General features: G+C 43.3%; 1 protein-coding gene across 2 annotated transcripts; it reads right to left on the bottom strand.

The window, feature by feature from the left end:
- Positions 1-5,093: 5,093 nt before the first annotated feature.
- Positions 5,094-12,181, bottom strand: TENT5A (terminal nucleotidyltransferase 5A). Of its 2 annotated transcripts, none has more exons than XM_070418187.1 (3): positions 11,963-12,181; positions 11,173-11,734; positions 5,094-9,835 (listed from the first exon to the last, which is right to left on the bottom strand). In XM_070418187.1, the coding sequence occupies exons 1-3, from the start codon at positions 11,980-11,982 to the stop codon at positions 9,059-9,061; spliced, it is 1,359 nt and encodes a 452-aa protein (XP_070274288.1). In that variant the 5' UTR covers positions 11,983-12,181; the 3' UTR covers positions 5,094-9,058. The 2 variants fall into 2 exon arrangements, with proteins under 2 accessions (XP_070274288.1, XP_070274289.1); XM_070418188.1 differs by having other exon boundaries at positions 12,018-12,181.
- Positions 12,182-22,319: the final 10,138 nt, after the last annotated feature.

The following is a 22,319-nucleotide window of genomic DNA, read 5'->3' as shown; positions in this document are numbered from 1 at the left end:
AGATAAACCAAAGAACTTATATACTTATATGCATAGCCCATGGACATGGGCAATAGGGTGGTGAAGAGCTGGGGGTGGGTGGGTAGGGGCTGGGAGAATGGGGATAAAGAGGGGTAAATGGGAGATATCTGTAATACTATCAACAATAAAAAATATACATAAAAATTCTTAACTTCACTGCTGTTTTGTGTTTTATTTGTTCATACTCTTTGTAAGTATTCACATAGTATCAAACCAAGGGCATAAGAAAGCATTTATTAAATGTTTTGATGATGGTGAAAGCTGTGGATTTCTTCTACCCCATGCAGTTCTGGAGAGCACATAAATAATCAGGACAGTTATAAATGCTCTTTAAATAAGACTCTACCCTGACTAAATAAATTGCCAGGCTGAACACAACTGGTTTTATACACATTTGGAAGGGTAAAAGTCTATGGTGCACTTGATTCATTTGAAGTATCTGAGAAAGAACCTTTTTTTTTACACAATTTGGGAGCAAGTAAGGTTTGGGGTGCATTAAATGCATGGTGCATCTGAAGCATCTGAGAAAGGGACTTATCCAGCTCTGGGAAAAAAAAAGGAAGACTAAATTGTGATAATTTCAAATGACATTTAACCAGAAGTGGTTACATAAGAAACATTCAAGGAAATTTGAATGTGCTGCAGCAAATAGGATTATAAGGCAATAAAATTTCAAAGTGCATTCTAGTTAAGTCCTAAACATTTTTGCAGTGGTTTTGAAAAGAGAACGCAACTGTCCAGAAGCTCGGGGAGAAATTTGCTTCCCTCAGCAGAAAATGCAATACTCATCTACCCTTTTCCTTCCTCGCAAATGGCCAGTGCCTGTCTATACTGGGACTACCTGTGGGGAGCTCTGCCTATAAAAGCTCCCAAGAAGGCACATTTCAAGGACTATTACCCTTGTGCAGACTCTCCATTAGTCTACAGGGCTCTTTACGGCACCCCATGCAGAGCTAAGCCTCATGAGTAACTAACCCCAGGGTAGCTGAAAAATTAATTTTCAGCAAGTAAGTTCTACTTGCAAGTGGAACTTGTAAAGAACAATGGACCAGGCCTTTCACTTCTTTTGGGCCTCAGAGTCTAGCACAAGGCTAAACACATAAAAAATACTCAGCAAATATTTAATGACTGAACCATGTCTCAAAGAGGTTGCTACTATGGTTACTCTATGTAAATGCAGTGTTTAGTAGTACCTAAAGTTAAATATTAACAAGTTATAAACTGTTCTTGAATCAAATTGTAATAGGAAGATTTTTCAGCCTTACTTTGTAATCCTATATAGGTTATACGACTGCCTGATAAAATAAGACTTCCAGTCAAACTTGAATTTCAGATTAATACAGACTAATTTTAGTATAAGTATGTCCAAAATATTGCATGGGGCATACTTATACTTAAAAAAATCATTGCTTATCTGAATTTCAAATTTAACTGGGCATCCTATATTTTTATTTGCTCAATCTAGCAACTAATTCAGCAATTAGGCCTTTAAACTGATTGAATTTGTTTCTCTTTTTTTTTCTGATAATTGCACTCTAAAATGAAGATATGTTAATTGTTTTTAATTATTCCCTATTAAAATGAAGAACATATGAACCATGATCTTCTTGACCTTATTTGAAAAGATCTTGAGAAAGAAACTCCAGAGCATATGCAATTCATGACACAGAATGGCATTATCCATAGCACCTACTAGTGTAGTTCATTAGGTTGAATTTTTCTAAAAGAAGAAAAAAAATAAAAGAATAGGGTTTCAGCCGTTTTCTAATGACATGGCCAGATGATGCCACAAAATCTTGGCATTACTGATAAGTACACACTGTGCTGGAAAATTAATCATTTCTGAAGGGGATCCTGAAGGGAACTTTCCATTATGGAGCTTAGAAATAATTTAGCCCCATATGCATATATTCTTGAAGTTCAGGGTGCCCCATGACCCTAAGCTGAAATTATTGCTTTTAAAAATTACAAAGGGTATCTAATTTTCAAAACTGCATTTTGAATTATTTCTAATGCCAGTGATTGAGTTGAGGAAGTAAATACAAAAACAGGTGTCCCTTCACTTTAAGAAAACCTGATATGCTGAACAAGAAGCTTGGGTAGGCAGGTAAATGATGGAAGTGGTTATTTACATTAAGTAATAATTCATTTCAACACTCCACTAGATATTAGTTTCCCATAGCATTAATTTTTTTAAAATTTTATTTACTCCTTCACAGAGTTCCTGAACAACTTTCTAGGGTTCCCTGAATATTGGGCTACAAAAGTTTAGCTCCTTGCTCACTTGAGTACTCCTCGTTTATAAATTATATCTACACAATAGTTTATAGTTACATTTAATGTTCCCTTTCCATAAAAATCTAAGGTAATATGAATTCCTCCTGCTATTCTATAGGCAGACACTGTCTACAACTCAGTTCTCTTCACCTCCCTTTCTTTTCCCTAAAACTGGGAGGTAAAGCTTCCCTGAAACTTTGGAGTCACTCTTTCATATACTCTCTAACCCATTAAATACAGAAGACATTACAAAATAAAATTAACTATTCACTATACTATTTTTCTAGGCAGTCACTTCCCTAGAAATAGTAAGGAAGGTTCACTCAGTCTTTGTTTTTTTTAAATGAACTTTTTATTTGAGAATAGTTTTAGATTTGCAACAAAAAAAAGAGTGAGGATAGTACAGAGTTACCATGTATTCCGCAGCCATTTTCCCCATTGTTAACGTCCTACATTAGTATGGTACATTTGTGTTAACTAATGAACCAACACTGAAATATTGTTTCAATAATACTTATTCAGAATTTCATATGTTTTACCTAATGTCCTTTTCTGTTCCAGGATCCCATTTAGGATACCACATTATATTTAGTTGTCATGTCTCCTTGGGCTCCTCTTGGCTGTGGCAATTTTCAGATTTTCCTGGTTTTGATGATTTAAAGAGAACTCATCCAGTATTTTATGGAATGCCCTCAATTTAGATTTGTCTGATGCTTTTCTCATAATTAGACAGTGGTTGTGGGTTTGGCAAAGAAAGAGTACAGAAGAGAAGTGCCATTTTCATCACATCATAATAATGACACATGCTATCTTCATGATTTATCACTGTTTATATTGATCATGTTCATCTGTAGTTTGTCAAGTTTCTCCAATGAGGTATGGTTACTCTTTTTCACCCTTTTCCATACTGTATGTACTCTATGGAAGTCACTATGCACAATCCACACTTAAGAGGTAGAGTGTGCCCAGGTGGCATGGCTCGGAGGTTGAGCGTCAACCTATGAACCAGAAGGTCACGGTTCAATTCCCAGTCAGGGCATATGCCTGGGTTGCAGGTTCAATCCCCAGTGTGGGGTGTGCAGGAGGCAGCCGATCAATGATTCTCTCTCATCATTAATATTTCTCTCTCTTCTCTCTCTCTCTCTCTCTCTCTCTCTCCCCTCCCCTCTCCCTTCCTCTCTTAAATCAATAAAAATCTATTTTTAAAAAGAGGTAGAGAGTAGAGAGTTAAGGTCCACCTCTTTGAGGGGGCAGCATCTAGAGATACAGGAAATTTGTCTCTTTGCCCTCATTTATTTATTAATGCAACCATCTATTTCTATTTATGTGGACTTGTGGATATTTATTACTTTGGGTTATAATCCAATGCCACTTATTTTGTTGCTCAAATTATTCAAGCTTTGGCCATTAGAGCTCTTTCAATTGGCACCTCTGTTCTTTTGACATGCTCCTCACCATTGTGGTTTTTTGTTTTGTTTGTTTTTTAACACATCTTTGCTTTCTGGAATTACAAGAGATCCAATATACTGGGGTATATTCCCTACCCCAGTCCTAGATTTATCCTTTTGTCCAAGGAGACCCGGTTCTGGATTTTTTTGGAGCATTACTGGCTGAAAGCCATTGTCATTTAAAAATCATTTGCTATTAAGCTGAAGAACATTCATGCTATTTATTTCAAACTTGGTTCTAAGAAGAAAAGTACAGTTTAATTTCTGAAGTATTTTAACAATTCTTGTTCTACTTTAAAGGAACTGAATGTTTAGGGAATGAGGTTCCTAAGGAAAGGAAGGGTGAGTTGCTGCTCTTAAGGCTTAGCTAAGTGCAACCTGGTAATTCATCTAGAAATAGCAGGTTGTATCTAAGTCTAGGAGGGGCTTAATATATACTGCCCTATTCAAACCTTGCTGAAAAAGAATTATGGCCACATATGAGGAACTGGTTGTAGGAGGATGAAGATGTTGCAACAAAGGAAGAAGAGTATAACACACACCACTATGAAAACCAAATAACCACCTTGTATTTTTAGGATGTGTATGTGAGGGAAGCTGGCTTTAAATATGAGGAGTGGCTCTTTTATAGATGTAGTGTTAAGCACAGATTCTATCCACATCAGGACTTTAAATGGTTTTAAAAGTCACAAATATGTCTTATAACAGCCTAGGCTTACCAAATTCTCATACTACTACTATTGAGAAAGTCTCCAAAATTACACAAAGAAAAACACTTAATAAATAAGTAAATGGATGCCCTCTGGAAATCTGAACAGGTGCAATTTTGTTAACTGCTAGTCAAAGGGTGATTTCTTTGCACCCAGTACACATTCACATAGTACAACCTATTAGATCCTATGATTGCTCTTCCTTCCACTTCACCTTCAAATAACACTTATAGAACCTCAAACAGATTATATATAACCACTGATAACTAAATCACAGCCATTGGGCTACTCATGAAAACCAAGGACCACTCAGGGTTACTAGAGCCCCGTAGTGCAAATACATGAGTCTCTACTTACACTGGAAAATAACTGATTTCTAGGTTGCTTAACACCAAGTTAGTGCCTAGATTAAAAAAAAAAAAATTGCCACCCATTAACTAGACTCTTCTGGAACTGAGACAGTCAGAGATGAGCTGGCTAAAAGTTGGACATTTTAACTTACTGTACTTCAATCAGAAAGTTGATGAAGGCTGTTCTTCTACTCCAAATACTGCCTGTCTTTTCTCATGGATACAGGTTGAGATCTAGAGGACATGATCTCTTAGCCAGCACAGACACCAAAGATAACAGACGCAAATAAATAGAAAAAAATAACTTCTTTTTATTTACAAAAAAGAAAATCCAAATATTGGATGCTGTAAACAAAATTCACAATCTGTTCCCTCTAGCACTGATTCAAACATGTCAGTTTTTAAGAGTCCATTCTCCATCAACTCCTTTTCTGCCTGTGACATAGTCTGAAGTCAAAAATATTCCAAAGGAGTGACCCTAGGTGCAGCTTGCTGCAATAGGACGTCTCAGAGCAGGCAGTGGTTGGAGAGAGGCTGGAGAGAGAGAGAGCCAGCGGGCAAAGCCTCCTCCATTCCACAAGGCTTTGCAGCAAATCTTGCCAAGTTACCTTGACACCTTCCAACTTCGTACTTTTACCACACACTTTGTTAGCAAGCCATTATTACAACAAAATATTACAGAGATTCTTTCTTAGCACTGAAAAGGCTATGCTATAAGAAATCTTAAAGAAAGATTATATTCAAATAGGTGCTATATATAAAATTACCTTTTTTTTGGCTTTTTGGTTTCATCTAACACACTTTGTCTTCAAATAACAAAAAAGCATATTTTTGAACTGACAGCTTTCAACATAATACATATGATTTACAGGATAGTTCACAATATTTACTTGACAAGTATTGCACTGAAAACAACTTTATGCACAGTAAAGCAACCAACAATAAGCAAACATAAAGGGGTGGCAAAAAACAGTATGTTCACTTTTCTTTGCATTTCTCCCTTGGCTTGGTTTACAGATAGTCTTCCATCTTGCATTCTTGGGGAGCCATGCTAAAATAGTCCACTTAATACCAAAGTGAGCAGATGCTTGACCTCATTTCTGGAAGGGAAAAGACTTCTTGAGGCAACCATATTTACTGCAAACGAAGTAAACTTTTTAAAAGGGCATTGTCACAGATTAAGTGTTCTCTGACATACCAGCCTGGATAGATGAGAAGAGCTTCCAGAAGATAAAACTTATTCTTATTTAAAATAACAGCACACTAGGCCAGATAAACACAAAAGCAAGCAAATCACAGGCACTAATCAGGAGTTGAGAGCTGTTCTTTTCTCTGACCTATACACATGGATCTTTTTCAGCAGACATTCAAATTTTTAGGCCACACATCCACAAAGAGAGAAATATATTCCACTGTTTGTTGAACTACATATGCACAAGACTATAGTACATACAAAAGAGAAATAAATTATATAAACTTTAAAGTAAATACTGAAGGTTGTCTTGAGCACAACCTGTTCTATCTGAATGCCAGGTGCTGGCACTTCCAATTATGCTACCAACCTTGGAGTAAGCAAGAAAAGAACATAAATATTTGAGAAAATAAATGAAAATTGTATTTTCAAATAAGGCCCCTATAAACAAAAATCTGTCATTAAATTAACAACAGGTTGTTGCTATAGAAGAGCCAGAGATCTCCAGATTCTTTTAAAAACAGTGGACAACTCACTTGTCAAGAGTTAGGACGAGAAGGAAGATGGCAGATTACGGGCTGCTCTGACGTTCCCAAGCATTCCCTAGTATTCTTTCAGAAAACTTCTAACAGGGAAGCAGGCAGAGCTCTGGTTTCTGATAGATAAGTATCAGGCTTATTCTGAAAATGGAATATTTTCTGGGAATTCACAATTAATTTTTCAAACTCAGGGCTGGAGATAGGGAGACTGAGCCAACATGGGAGAAGGAAGAGTCCCCTAGGAAATGGCAAGTGGCAGTGCAGTAGCTGTTACAGCTTTGTCAAATTCACAGGGAAGCTGCTACAGCAAACCCATCAAGTTCCTGTTAAGGCTTCAAAGAAAGATGTGTGAAAGGTAGTTTGGGTGGATTAATTTGGCATCTGAGTGATGTCCAGAAAACCATAAACAAATTACACTGCCATGTAGGATGATGCTATTCTTTCCCCCAGCCCCTCTTTAACAGATCCGATTTTAAAAATCTTGTTGGTTCTTCATAGAAATTATCATAGTAAGCAGTCATCCACTAGAGTTGACAGGGATTATGTGGCTGTTTCACAATACAAAGGGAAGATTTTTTATGTGTTAGTTTTGTTTTTAATAAATTCATTTTCAGATACCAGTGTCCAAAGGAATTTAGAGCTGGGAGAAGGAATGGTGTTAGGATTAGCTGACATTGAACTGAAATAGTAATGCCAATTCATTTCAAAAAGCTATAAATGGCTTCTTGGGAACGAGAAAATAAAGTTGGATTTGATTCAATGCAAAGTGATTGAATTTAAAATACAGTACTAACTATTTAAATGCAGTGTGACAACCAGATCAAAGATGTTTCATATTGGCATGAATTTATAAAATTTTATATATAATATATATATCTCATATATAAATTTTAAGCAATTGTGCAAATACTCTTTAAAAGGGATCATTTCACATTTACTAAATTCTAGTGGTCTTAGAATGCAGAAGGCATTCATTAAAATTTTCATTTAAATATTAATAAGTAGTGTTCAGATCACCAGAAATTCTTTTTAGGGATTTAAATAGACTATCATGAATCCAGAATCTACTGGATTATACACCATGGAAACATGCAAGTAATATAAAAAACAATAAAAGGGTTCAAACTGTCAAAATGGCAGTTAAATATAAAAAAAAGAGTGCTCTGCCAACAAATATTCTCCCATTTTTGGAATTCTATGGTTCACACACACACAAAAAAAAGGGAAAAAACACTCACTAAAAATGTATAATCTCTGTACTTCCTATCAAATATATTACTTGTTTTCCTCCTTCATTTGCTTTAACATTTTTAGATGTGGGTTTTAATTCATCACTGCAATATGCCCACGTCTCATGTCATCCTGTTGAAACATAAAAGCACACAGTATTTAAACATTTCCTATATGCTACATTATTCGAGACCATAGTCAATGTGTTGTGTGAATATATTCATATCCCAAATATGTCTATATACACACATAATATACATACACATGAATCTATGATAATATCACACCAACAATGTTAGCTTTATACAAGTATTTGCCAAGAAAAAATAGGGCATTTCTTCCACCATTCACAAGCTTATGCTGTTTTATTTCTTTAGTCCCTGATAAAACAAAATAATCATTAAACCATAAAAATTTTTCACTTCAAATTTTCAGAAGGCAACAGGCACTTTGATGTATATTGGTGTGTAACAAATATAGTAACTCTTTATATATTCTACTATATCTCTTCTACTTGGGTATTTTTATCTGTTAAATCTTTGGTCCTTGAACATACTTTCCTTTCTACAGCTGTTTTTGCTTACATTTTCACATTTTAAAAATGCAAGCTAAACACGCAGCTGGAAATAATGGATTGTGTCATCGTAAGTTCTGCTGTTTGTTATGAAAACTGCATCAACCTACTACTGTTCATTTGGAGTAAGCCATTTCTGTTAACGCAATAGGATAGTTTCACAAAAAGCACTTGCTACAAGCTTCAGATAATAATCCCAATGTTAGAGTTTCCCTTCTTCCTGTATTATTACTATCTGAACTCCTGATTTGATAATTAAGTTGGGGTGAGATCTTTTTTCCTCTGTATTTTCCCTTTTGTGCATTCCAACTTATAAGAAACTCCACCTCCCCCCTCCCACCCCATATGGCAAAGCTATGGGAGCAAGGTACTGCAAACCCATATTGTCATCAAGCATTTTTTCCCCTTGTTATTTTAGGAGAACCTGGTTGTTTTCAATGACAGGTCTCTTTTGTTTCAGAATAGAATCTTATTGGGTAGGCGGATTTGGTGCATGGGTTGATGGTGGGTGGGGATCATTTTAAGATCATGCTCCCATATTTATGAAAGGATCCACAAACTTTGCCAAGCTTAAAATCAGGAGCAGATCATCATTGTACAAAACACATCCCTAATCAGGGCTGGGTCACTCAGCCTTTTTTTTTCTTCTTTTTATTTTTTATTTTTTTTCTATCTTATCTGAAATGGCTTCCCCCACAGGACATTTTTAAATGATTTTTAATTGCAGGGCAGCCAAGTAGAGTATGTCTGTTGCTGGCACGTGAATACTGGCTGGACCTGTGCAATGTAGTAATTGCTAAAGTTGGCATCTGCTACATAGGGGGCCGGCTGGTAATAGCAAGTGACATTAGCCACGTTAGGGATGACATTTTGGTCAGCTAGCACCCGGATAGCCAGCATTGTGATAAGGTTTAAAGTCTGTCTTCTTTCATGTCCCATCAGGCACACTGTACTCTCATTCACCACTCCATGAAGGGTCATGAGATAGTCATACTTGCGGTCTTCCAATCCCACGAAGTGGTTCTGTAAATAGGACTCCAGTTTTCTCTGCTGCTCTCCAATGTCTGAGAAGTCGATGAAAAACCTGGAACACATATACCTCTGAAGGGTCTTGATCTCATCAGAGGCGGGCCTAAAGCCCCTTACTAAAAGGTTGCAGTACTTCAGTAGGCCTCCTCCTCTGATTTCCTCTGGGTTCCTCGTGGCAATGATCTTATTACAAAGGTGATCAAAGGCTTCGTGGAAATCACCATAGACGCTCTCACCGATTATTGTGGGGTGAAATGTTTCAGTCATTGGGTTCTCTGAACATTCGTAAAAGAGGAGAAGAGAGTCTAATTTGATTTGAAAAGAATCTACACTAAATTCAAACTGCCTCCGGAGGGAATCCACAAATTTCAGTTCCACATTTTTGCCACTGTTGTTTGACAGGGATATAAGACTCCATCGGTCAGAGTCATTGCACACTTTAACCATTTTCTGCACATAAGCTTCCTATAATTCAAAAGATAAAACAAGAAGATGAGCACACCTAGCAAAAATAATAAGTAAATACATCCTCCTCACAGATGACATTTACTTTGCTCCTTCCCTTTTGTTTTGTCAAGTTTCAGCAAAACACTACCTACAGGCTTAAACAGTCTTCTGAAAACAGAAAAAAAAAAAATACATTTAACGAGTGGTTTTACTGTCTGGGAAAGAGACGAGAAATAATAGTTTGAGGCTTTTGGCAGATGTAGCACAGTACTAAAAGGTTCTGTTGTCATGTCTGACTTCTGAAATGTTATTTTTTGAAAATGGTCTTATAGGTACAATATTCACATAATATTCCAAAGAAAGAAGAGCATTCAGAGAAAAGTTGGTCTGCCTCTCCTTCTTGTCTCTAGTCACTCAGTTCTCCTCCCCCTGAGACAACAGATGAGATCAGTATCTTGTCTGTTCCTCTAGGGGTGTTGGGCAGTTGCAATAAAAATGAACTATATTAGGACATTCTGGGAGGCCGATTCCTCAGACAATTTTAACTAAATGTGTAAAATGTGCTTTGAACCAAAGAGAGGTGGTGGTGGGGGGGGACACACACTAGATCCTTAACACATGAACAAACCCAGAGAAGCACCACGTCTATCTTAAACACAGGGAGTCAGCTGAATGCAGCTAGGAAATCTATTCACATTTTCCAACGCAATAAGCTCACTGGCTTGGTTCTGCTTCAGGTTGCTATTTTCCCAATGACTTACAGCGGTTCTCAACCTGTGGGTCGCGACCCCTTTGGCGGTCGAACGACCCTTTCACAGGGGTCGCCTAAGACCATCCTGCATATCAGATATTTACATTACGATTCCTAACAGTAGCAACATTACAGTTATGAAGTAGCAACAAAAATAATTTTATGGTTGGGTCACAACATGAGGAACTGTTTTTAAAGGGCCAGAAGGTTGAGAACCACTGGCACATATAAATGACTCAAAAAAAAAAATGATTGAGATCATTTCACTCTTCCACTTAGAATCTACTCCGGAGAAGACTCAAGCAAGGAATGCCAAGAGTTAAAAAATAAGGAGAAGGAGGTGGGGGCGGGGGGGGGGGGGTGGCGAGGCAGAGGAGGAAGCAGGAGAGTTGTGGCGCTGAAGCACCAAGTTAAGTAAAACACTGGACATCCTCCATGCACCTTAGGTTACTCCTTGCAAAGAATCAAAAGCAAAATAAATGAGCGCACCCAGACCTGTCACGGCCATAGATTTCTGGCATCTTTTCTTTCCCCCTGGCCCCTTTGAACCCCTGCCCCCCGACCCCCCGGGGCGGACCCCAAGCCCCGGTTTGGGTGACTTTACCTTGAGCGTGAGCGGGGTGATCTTCTCTTTGTTCACCCCTTCGGGCAAGAAGTCCAACAGGCAGTCCAGCACGACGTCCTTCACAGTCTGAAACTCCTCTTCCCCGCGCAGGTCGGCGCAGAAGATGAGGTCCAGGTCCTTGTAGCCCAGGCCGCTGTCCTGGTGCAGGACGTGGCTGGCCGCCGAGCCGTTGAGGCGCACGTCGCGGACGCAGATGCTCCGGTCGGCCAGGCGCCGCCGCACCACCTTCACGATCAGGCTGGGCTGCAGCTCGAGCGTCGGGAAGTTGCCGCGGCCGTGGATCGGGATGGTCTCGCTCAGGATGCCGTCCAGCCGCTGCACTTGCTCCCAGTTGAGCACGTTGCAGTGCGCCGTGGGGCTGTCGCCGTAGTCCGAGCCGGGCTCGTCGAAGCCGCAGCCGCCCACCACGTCGCTGCCGCCGCTGAAGTCGCAGCCCAGGGGCATGTAGGGGCCGCCGGCCAGCTCGTCCTCGGCCATGGCGAAGTACCCTTCACCTTCCGCCATGAAGTGCCCGCCGAATGCCACTTGGCCCTGGTCAGTCCTAAAAGGAAAAAAAAAAAAAAAAAGGGCGGGGGGGAAGGAGCTCGGTCAGGCGGCGGGCGGCCACAGGCGCCCAAAGAGGAAAGAGCGCGCCCCCTGCCCCAGGGAACCCCTTCCCCGGCTCGTCCCTGGGCTCGGCTCGGGGATTCCTCAGAGACGCCCCCTCCTCAGACCCCGCCGTCCCCAGACCTCGCCGTCCCCCGCCGCGCCCCGCAGAGCAGCCCCGCACCAAAAGTATCTCTGATGCATCTGGAAAGCGCAAGCGGGAGTCCCGTCTGTGTCACCTGGAGACGGCCGCCCCTTCTAGGAGCGCCGCGAGCAAAGCGACTGCGAGCGACGCCGCAACACTTCCAGGAGCGGCGAGTGCGCTCCCGGCCGCCGCGAGCGACTCAGTCCTTCCCAGACCCCGGCCGCCGGCGCCGGCCAGTCCCGCCCCTCGCCCCCTCCCACGCCGCTGCCGCCTCAGCCGCGGTGGTCCCGGAGGTGGCGGCTCCTGCTGCCGCCCCGCCGCACGCGCTCCTGCCTCTGGAGCTTTAGCAGTTGTGCGGGAAAAATGTCTTCAGTACTTTTTTTATACCGGGCCTCCCCGCGCTTCCGGGGCCCGGCGCGGCGCGCTGGCCACACCCCCCTCATCTGCATAGGGCGCCGCCCCCTCCCGGCGGACTGTTCCCGGCGGACTGTGCCGGCCGCCCGCGCCAGCCAGCGGTCCCTGAGCTCCGCGCCGGTGGCCTTGTGTGTGCGCGCGCGTGTACAGATGTGTGTTATTTACACACATTTGACTTATGGGCAGTTCCCCGCCCACAGTCTTTCCCCACCAGGAGACACTCAACACGCCTAAAGGGTCCCAAGTGGCCCTCGAAAATAAGACCGCAACTAAAATCCCGCAAGTGTAGAAAGTTCCCACACGTGAAACGCTCGCGTGGTCCCAGCCTCGTGACGGGGCCCCCGAGGTGCTTCTCGACCCGCGGAGCATCGCTAACACCTGGGCCGTTTACTTCAGTCACGAGCGCGGGCCTCGCGCACTCCCGCGTCCACTTGTCCATGCAAATCAGTCTCCGCGCCCGAGGGGAAGGGCGCGCTCGCTGGGTTCGGCTCCCTGGGTTTCGTTTCTCGTTTCTCGAAACCTCGGGAAGCGCGGGGAGCCCGAGGCGCGTCCGGGGAGGCGCGAGGGCGGGGCCGCGAGCGTGCGTCCGACCCCGGCGCCCCAGCAGCTGGGGGGCTCCAGGAGCGGGGCGCCGGCCCGCGCGCGCCCCTGAGCGACGCCCCGCCCCGCCCCGGGGGCTCGGGCGGCGAGCGTCCCCGCCGGGGCGGGCAGCGCGGCCCTGGGGCTCCGAGGGACCCTCGCGGAGTGAGTGGGGCGCACGGCGGCGGTGCTCTCTCCGAGAACCCAAGGCGGCGCAGCGCGTTCCTCACGCCGTGCGAAGGTTTGTCTTTTTCACGTGAATGTCAGTGCGGAATGATGTCGTTTTTTCCCCAAACGTGAAAGAACAAGTTTAAAGGGTAAAATAGCGTCTCCCCCCACCCCCACCCCAGCTTCGGTCGCCTCAGCAGCGCGGAAGCAGTGTGATGGTCACCCCCCCTGGACTCGCACCATCTTTGCTAGAAAGCTCCCCCCTTCCACCTGGCCTCCCGTTCCGGCCGCTCCCGGCCTCTTCCCCAAGGAGGAGTAACTTTCTTTCCCGCGGCGCCGGGGTGCGGGCTGAGCGGGGCGCGCCGGGGGAGGGGAGGCGGAACACGGCCTCCCGCGGCCCGGCCGGAGGAGAACGGTCCGCCCCTTTGAACTGGGGGAGCACGGGGAGCCCGGAGAGCCAGGGGAGCCAGGGCCCACCCGCCAAAGCTGCGCGCCTTGAGGGGGCGGGGCGGTCACCCCGGAGCACCCAGCTGCGTGACAACGCCGCCCCCTGCCGGTGCCCTGCGGAGCTGTGTCCCAGAGCGGAGAAACTGCTGGATCCTAGACGGAGGCCAGGATCCTTCCACTGCGGGGGCGGGGAGTGGGGGTGCGGGGAGGGGAAAGGACGCGGAGACAGCCACCCGATTGTCATGGACCGTTGCCGCCCCCAAAGCACACTGTCCAGCCACCCACGCGTGGATCCATCCACCCCTTCTAGATAGACGTTCAGAAAAGTCACACCTCTGTGTGTGCGCGGCTTGAGCGGCTTGACTACCTCCCACCTGCCGGGCACCGAGCTAAGCGCTGAGGAGTTCAGAATGACTGTACTTCACATCGTCTAAGGCGGTGGTTCTCAACCTCGGCTGCACATTAGAATCACCTGGGAATCTTTTTAAAATCCCGATTTCTGGGCCTCATCCTCCGGAAATTCTGTTTCTTTTGTTGCTAATGTTGTGGCCCCACCCCATAATAAAGAGACAGAATTTCTGGAGGATGAGGCCCAGAAATCAGGATTTTAAAAAGATTCCCCGGTGATTCTAATGTGCAGCCGAGGTTGAGAACCACTGGTCTCATGGGCATGACGGACAAGTCCATAATTAGGGTTCGGCTGTACCTGTGTTGTGAGAGACGGATGTTCTGACACAGGAGTAGTGGGCTGACCTAGGACTAAGGGACCTGGGAGAGAAGAGCAGGAGAGAGAGAGAGAGGAGTTTATTTGGATTTCCTTCCATAGCTGAGGAGGAAGGAGAAAGGGATAGTCAACCAAGGGAGGAGTATAAGAGAGCTGGAAAATGCCCGAGGAAGGATGTGTAAAGCACCACGGTAAGAAATGAGGTTGGTAGTGCGTTTAAATAAGGTTTGTGGAGGTTCCAGGAACTTATTAATCACCTCTGGGCCATCCTCTACTTAACTCTTTACACATAAAACCACATATACTCTTCAATTCAAGAAGGTATTCTATGTCATAGGGATTTGAAAATAGAGGAACCTAGAAGTAAAGAGATTTGCCCAAGTTTCATGGCCAATGTGGGGTCAGGCCTTAAACCCAACACATTTGGCTGTGACTGCTATTTAGCCATTATTTTCAGGAATGTGATGTCTGTAGCTTGCCAGGACCTTCCAATTGTAAGGCAAGAACAGCACAAATAGGAAAAAGACTTAAAAGAAAAAGAAAAGGCCTGTTAAAAATGTGTTTTGTGTTTTTGTTTTTTTTCTGCCCGGCCACAGTGGCTCAATGGTTGAGCAACGACCTATGAACTAGGACAGTGGTTGGCAAACCACAGCTCGAGAGACACATGCGGCTCTTTGGCTCCTTGAGTGTGGCTCTTCCACAAAATACCTCGTGCGGGTGCGCACGTACAGTGCGATTGAAACCTCATGGCCCATACGCAGAAGTCGGTTTTCGGCCTGGGCGAGTCTATTTTGAAGAAGTGGCGTTGGAAGAAGTGGGGGGGTGTCCTTCGGTTGGGCTTTGGGATACGCAGCTCGGGGGAGGCGCGTGCGATTCATGCACGAGTTGAATGAGCCAGTCAGTCAGCAGTCTCATTGTGTAGTGGTTAGTGCTAGTCGCATCCGCAAATCTCGTGCGGGTGACGAAAGTAAAGTTTATTAAGTTAATTTTAGGGAATGTTGTGGAGTGAAAGAAGATGTAGTGTCGAGGATTGAGAAAGGTATGTTGAGATGGGTTGGACATATAGAGAGGATGAACGAAAGGAGATAGACGAAACAAGTATACAAGCCGAGTGTGGATGGGAGAGTTGGAAGGGGTCGACCTCAGCAAACGTACCTCAATCAGATTGAGGTCGTTTTTAGCAAAGGCCAGCTTAGGAGTACCCTAATTAAGTTAATAACAATGTACCTACCTATATAGTTTTAAAAATTTGGCTCTCAAAAGAAATTTCAATCGTTGTACTGTTGATATTTGGCTCTGTTGACTAATGAGTTTGCCGACCACTGAACTAGGAGGTCACAGTTCAATTCCTGGTCAGGGCACATGCCCGGGTTGCAGGCTCATCCCCAGTGGCATGCGTGCAGGAGGCAGCCTCTCTCATCGTTGATGTTTCTATCTCTCCCTCTCCATTCCTCTCTGAAATATAAAATATGTTTAAAAAACATTTTCTTCTCCTAAAAATAAGGCCAAAGAGATGACTCATGAATGAGGTACGTTGCACTAAAGAAAAAAGAAAAAAGAAAAAAAAATCAAGGGGTTAGTCCCACTGCCATTATTTTGTCCTTTATTTTAACCCTTTCTCAAAAAAAGTATCTCAGAGCTGGTGAGCATCTGTGCTTCATGCATGCCCAAGGTTTTGTTCTATGGGGCTAAAAGAACCTACATCTTAGTAAGATGCCCGTGAGGTCTGAACACAAGTGCCTACTCTGTCCTACGCTGATAACAGCCACTGCAGCCTGGCTCTCTAGGTTGGGACCCTTTCTCTGACCAGTTGCTCTTAAGGCCTCTATCAAGAATGAATGGCACAGCTGAGAGACATGGAGGGTCTGCTATGCATCAGACCCTTTGCTGGGGAAAGATGAGTCCCAACAGTGGTGGGGCAAGACCCCTTCTAAGCTGCCAGGGCTTTGTGTCTGACACGTCTTTAACCCTTTTTAACAAAGCATTCTCCACTCTCCAACCGGATTCTCTCCTTACCACAACCTTCCAGATCTCCATAATCCAGACCCTGCTACCTCTTACAGTAGGATACCTGGGATACTTTACTTTTAGCAGTGCCTTGGTGGTGCTTTGGCTGGATTCATATGTGCCTGACTCATAGCAGCCACTGTATGCAGATTGTTGGATGGAAGCATCTGTTGTTGTTTTTACCCCCACTCTTTTCTCTGTTTTCAAAGTGAGATAATATTTATGTACATTTTGGGGGTGGGGGAGGTATGTTCATCTTTACATGAAATTGCAAATTTTGCAATTGCAAACATTTTTTTTCCTAGTGAACCAAAAATAATTATCAAATGAGAAATTTTATGCTTTCCAAACACATTCACAGCCCAGACATCTCTCAACACAGATACTCTTGGATTAAATTTAGGTACAGAGTTGCAGGGTTTTTTTCAGGCTTTAGCTCCTGAACCTATTTGGTAAATATTTATTTTTCCCCATTTAAAAGGGTTAGAAATCTATGATAATATGATGTTCTGAATTTCTATTTGAAAATTTTACAAGAAAACTTTACATACATTTTTTAGAAAAACAAGCACTTATAATTAAAAGTTGATCTTGATTTAAAAGTTGTAGTAACAATTTTCTTGACTTAGCACCATAAGAAGAAATTCCATTTTAGCCTTAATAACAGTTACCATTATTTATTTTGTTATAATGTGCCAGGCAGTGTGCTCAGTATCTCACATACATTATTTCTTTTAAACTTTCTTCAAATATCAGAGCTTTACATATTACATTCCCATTTTCCAGACAGGGAAAATAAGGCAGAAGAAAGTGAAGTAACTAACAGAAGTGGTTGCTCTCCTTTTCCCTTTCATTCTTGAGTCTGGCTTCTCCCAGGCTTCTCATTTTCCTTTTAGATTTCAAACTAAACTGGACTGCACAATGCTCCTTCTTTCTTTTTAAAAAAATCTTTATTGTTGAAAGTATTACATATGTCCCCCGTTTTTCCCCCATTGACCTCTTCTAGCCTGCCCCCACCATTTTCCCTTCCCCACACTGCCCCCCCCGCCCCCCCAAAGAACTTGAATGCATATATGCTCCTTCTTCCTTCTTTCTTTACAGGTTCTGAAAGTTCAGCTTGGATTTAACATTGAGAACCAAGGTGTTTTATCCTGAAATAACTGTTGAGGGCCAGAATGCAGTTACCTAACTGCGCTCATGGGAGTTTCTTCTCAAGCCGTGAATAGTGGTACAGAGCTAGGAAGCTAAGCAGCCTTACTGAGAGCTTGTAAGAAACACCACTAACACTGAAGCACAGCATGAGGTTTGGAGACTGCCTCAGTTTACTTATCTGTGGCACTACCTTTCCCATTTTGCTTTGTCAGCTTCCTATCTTCTCAAAAATGGTTTTAGGAAGCAAACAAATATGAAATGATTTTCACAAGCTCAAACCCAGAAGGAGAGAAGAAAGAGCCCAGAAAACTGCTGTTAAGCCTATAACTTTTTTCTCCCACAGCACTCTACCTAATCTCTCCTCATATTCCTATCTCCCCCTTGATCTTTCCACACCAGCCCTCCCCACTCTCTCCATTGATTTACCACCTTTCATTGCTTCTGCTCTTTGATCCTTTTCTTATGAAGTGATATGAACCTGCAGAAGCACCTTGCAGCCTAGGCAGAACAGTGGCAAAGTGAGGAATTTGAGCCACCCTCCACCCCTTTGCCATTCACTGCCTTTATAGGGCAACTCCCACTGATCCTTGGGCCATTGAGGGACAGACAGGCATCCTTTTCGAAGAAGCATGTGCATGCAGGTGTCTACATTGCAGAGTAAATTAAAGATCTCTCTGCTGTCCAGTTAGTATTAAGAAGCAACTAATCAAAGTGCTTCATGTAAAAATTAAAATTTACTTTGAAACTAAATTACAGTAGCCCTTCTTTATTCTTGGATTCTCTTTCTGTGGTTTCAGTTACTCGTTGTCCAAAAATAGTAAATGGAAATTCCAGAAATAAACAATTCATAAGTTTTAAATTGCTCACTGTTCTAAGTAGTGTGATGAAATTTCCTGCGGTCTCACTCTGTGGGATGTAAATCATCCCTATGTCCAGTGACTCCACCTGTTTGTCACATAGTATAGCTTCTTGGTAATCTCAGTATCACAGTGCTTGTATTCAAGTCACCCTTATTTTACTTAATAATAGCACCAAAGTGCAAGAGTAGAGATGCTGGCAATTTGGACATACCAACAAAAAGCTATAAATTGTATGTATGTATGTATATATGTTTGGGGAGAGGGGAGTATTATGTAGGATTCAGTACTATATGTGGCTTTGGGCATCCATTGAGAGTTGTGGAACATATCCCCCATGGATAAGAGGGACTGTTGTACCTGTTTCCATAGCAAAATTGTACTTATGAAATTACCCATGTTTCTTCAGGGAAATAACAAATAATTATTCGGGATTTATTGAAGGCCAGAAACACCCCAAGTTATACAACTTCTAGGTTACTTTGGAGATAGTATTTCAACTTTTTATTATTTGTGTGGTTATTACCAATCAAGAGGTTAACTTTTATAGTTTTAAACTTTTCAATCATTTTTATTCTATACTAGTGGCCCATTGCACGAAGATTCGCACAATAGGGCTTCCTTCCCCTGGCTGCCGGCACTGGTTTTCCTCTAGCACCCGGGACCCAGGCCTTTGGTCCTGCCGCAGCAGCGAGGCTTGGCTTCTCTGCTGCGGCTGCAGCAGCGAGGCTTGGCTTCACCTCTGGCGACCCAGGCCCCCAGCTCCTCCTTGAGCAGAGCCCAGGGCCAGCGGGAAGCTTGGCTTCCTCCGTCACCAGGAGCAACCCAAGCCTCCTGCTTGTTCCAGCTCTGTGACCGCCGCCATCTTCAGTCGTCTTCAGTCTTTGCTCTGCACCTGCGTATGCAAATTAACCACCATCTTTGTTGGGTTAATTTGCATAGTCACTCTGATTAGCTGGTGGGTGTAGTGGAGTGGCAGGGTGATGGTTAATTTGCATGTTTCTCTTTTATTATATAGGACTAGTGGCCCAGTGCACAAAATTTGTGCATGGGGGGTGGGCGGGAAGGAGGTGTCCCTCAGCCAGGCCTGCACCCTCTCCAATCTGGGACCCCTCGAAGGATGTCCTACTGCCGGTTTACAGGGATCAGGCCTAAACTGGCAGTCGGACATTCCTCTCACAATCTGGGACTGCTGGCTCCTAACCACTCACCTGCCTTTCTGCCTGCCTGATTGCCCCTAACCACTCTGCCTGCCGGCCTGCTCGCTTCCAACTGCCCCCCTGCTGGCCTGCTCACTCCAAATTGCCCCCCCCCTCCCCCCCCCCCCCCCGCTGCCCTGATCACCTCCAGCTGATCCCCACTGCTGGCCTGCTCACCTCCAACTGGCCCGCCTGCTGCTCTGCTTACCCCCAACGGCCCTGCCCCCCATCAGCCTGATCACCCACAACTGCCATCCCCTCTTGGCCTCTAACCACCTCTACCTTGGCCCCGCCACCATAGGTTTGTCCAGAAGAACGTCTGGAAGGTCTCTTGGAAGGTCTCCCAGTCTAATTAGCATATTACCCTTTTATTAGTATAGATAGAGGCCTGGTGCATGGGTGGGGGCCGACTGGTTTGCCCTGAAGGGTGTCCCGGATCAGAGTGGGGGTCCTACTGGGGTGCCTGGCCAGCCTGGGTGAGGGGTTGAGGACCGTTTTCAGGCTGGCCAAACCCCCTTCAGGCTGGGGGTCCCCACTGGGCTGCCTGGCCAGCCTGGGTGAGGGCTGATGGCTATTTGCAGGCTGGCCAAAACCCCCAGCAGGGACCCTCACCCCATGGGGGTGTGGCCAGCCTGGGTGAGGGGCTGATGGCTGTTTTCAGGCTGGCCATGCCCCCCGGCGACCCAAGCTCCCAGCCTCTCCTTTTTTTCTTTTTTCTTTTTTTCAGCCCCTCCTTGAGTGGAGGCCACGGCGGGCTGGAAGCAGGTATCTGGGATTTGTTTATCTTCTGTAATTTAAACTTTGTAGCCTTGAGCGGAGCTCAGGCCGGCCAGGGCTGGCGGGAAGTTTGGCTTCCTCCATCACCAGGGGCAACCCAAGCCTCCTGCTCACTCCAGCTATGGCCGCCGCCATCTTAGTTGGGTTAATTTGCATACTCGCTCCTGATTGGCTGGTGCATATAGCGGAGTGGCAGAGTAATGGTTAATTTGCATGTTTCTCTTTTATTAGTGTAGATTGTCCTATTTTATCTTCAAAAATGTTCTGACCAAGGTGCAGTCCAAATTTTAGAGATGAAGAAGGGCTAGATGACTTTTCCCAAGTTAATATAACTAGTTATGGAGAAGTTAGTTAAACTCAGGTAGTTAAACTCAGCTGCTCTCAATCATGGGCTCACACCCCTTTCTCTTGACCCCACTGTTTCATCTTACATTTGTGTGAGTGGATTAAAATCATCAGTAACAAACAGTTTAGTTTGAAGGAATCCTTTAGGTCTATACACAGGACTATTTGTGTAGGTTAAATTCTCAGATGTGAACATCTTATAAAGCATTGCTATTCTACCATTAAGAATCTTATAAGTGTAATTTCCTAAGGTGTTATTTTTAAGAATATTTATTTGAAGTTTATGACCACATAAAAATAATTCTATTCATTGTCACAGGTCAACGAGCTTAGGAAATTCAATATGCAAGCTACAAATATGGTAGACCTACATCATCACTCTTAAAATCAAACTCGATGTAGATTGTCCTTTAGTAAAGTTTTGCATGAATAAGACTAGTTAGTATTTTCTTATCCTACTATCAGTGCTGATTATGCCAGTTGTTTTTCCTATTTTGACATCTTGGTGAAATGTTTGCTGTTTCAATCAATGTTGCAAGTCCCATGGACCAGACTGTTTTGCTTACTCCAAACAAAAGAGACATTCAAAATTACATTAATTTGGCAAAATGTAAACTGGAAATACACATATATTTTCAAAAACTACTAAATATGAATAAGTAAATTCCTTTTCCCCAAAATAATATTTGTAGTGTGAGTTTTTCCTTCTGCAAGTTTGTACTGGAAGGATGTTTAACTTCTCTGAAGAAACTGTTAATGTTTATTTACTTATGGTGCTTGTAAAACTTTGAGAAGGGTAAAAGGGGGGTATAATAAATTATTCCTCTTTTCTAAAAAGAATTTGGCCAAAATTATTTATGTCCCTTATGAAAAAAGACCATCTTGTATGGGTATATGCATCTCATTCTGAGCTATTTAAAAATCATATATACCCACTTTGCTAGCACCGTTTTATATGCCAGATTCAGAAATTGCATAACTACTATATGAATTTGTAGCAGCTACAGAAAGCAATTTACTCATTGATTCAATAATAACATTTCTACCATTTCTTTGTTTCAGAAGACTTTTTTATTAACTTCCCTTACCTCAGATTATTTGTTGCCAAAGAAAGAAATAACAAAATAAATAAATAAATAGTACAATTGATATTACTTGATATTTGGGAGAAATTACTATGGAATATGGTAAACAACCAAAAACATATTGTCATAGAAAGTCTGAGAAACAGAGCACAATAAATAATACTTAAACAAAGATGTTTTCTTAAAGCTACTAGGATGATGAGTGCTTTTAAAAGACAAGTTTTTGTTATTTTTTTAACTGTGCAAGCGACTATGGGAAGAGAAATCTATCGTATTCTTGACAATCCTGGGCTCCTTAAGTGAAATATGAATTGGGAAACTAGGTAGGGACTCTCTGGGGTGAGGGTGAGGGGGAGACAATAAGACACCTGAATTATTCTAGCAATATGTGATAAAAGAGATTCAAATTTTTACTTTCTAATAAACAGAAAGCCTTTAGGATGCTAGTTAATTAGGCATTAATTGAGATGGAGTCGGGGGAAAAAGAGATATTAAAGTTTTGATATTTGGCCCGACCAATATGGCTCAGTGCTTGAGCGTCGACCTATGAACCAGGAGGTCATGGTTCGATTCCTGGTTGGGGCACTTGCCCTGGTTGTGGGCTCAATCCCCAGTGGGGGACTTGCAGGTGGCAGCTGATCA

The sequence above is a fragment of the Myotis yumanensis genome, unplaced genomic scaffold, assembly GCF_028538775.1.
Source record: "Myotis yumanensis isolate MYYU_CA2020_CCGP unplaced genomic scaffold, mMyoYum1.0.hap1 SCAF_6, whole genome shotgun sequence".
Lineage (NCBI taxonomy): Eukaryota > Metazoa > Chordata > Mammalia > Chiroptera > Vespertilionidae > Myotis > Myotis yumanensis.
This window is presented reverse-complemented; position numbering and strand designations above follow the sequence as displayed.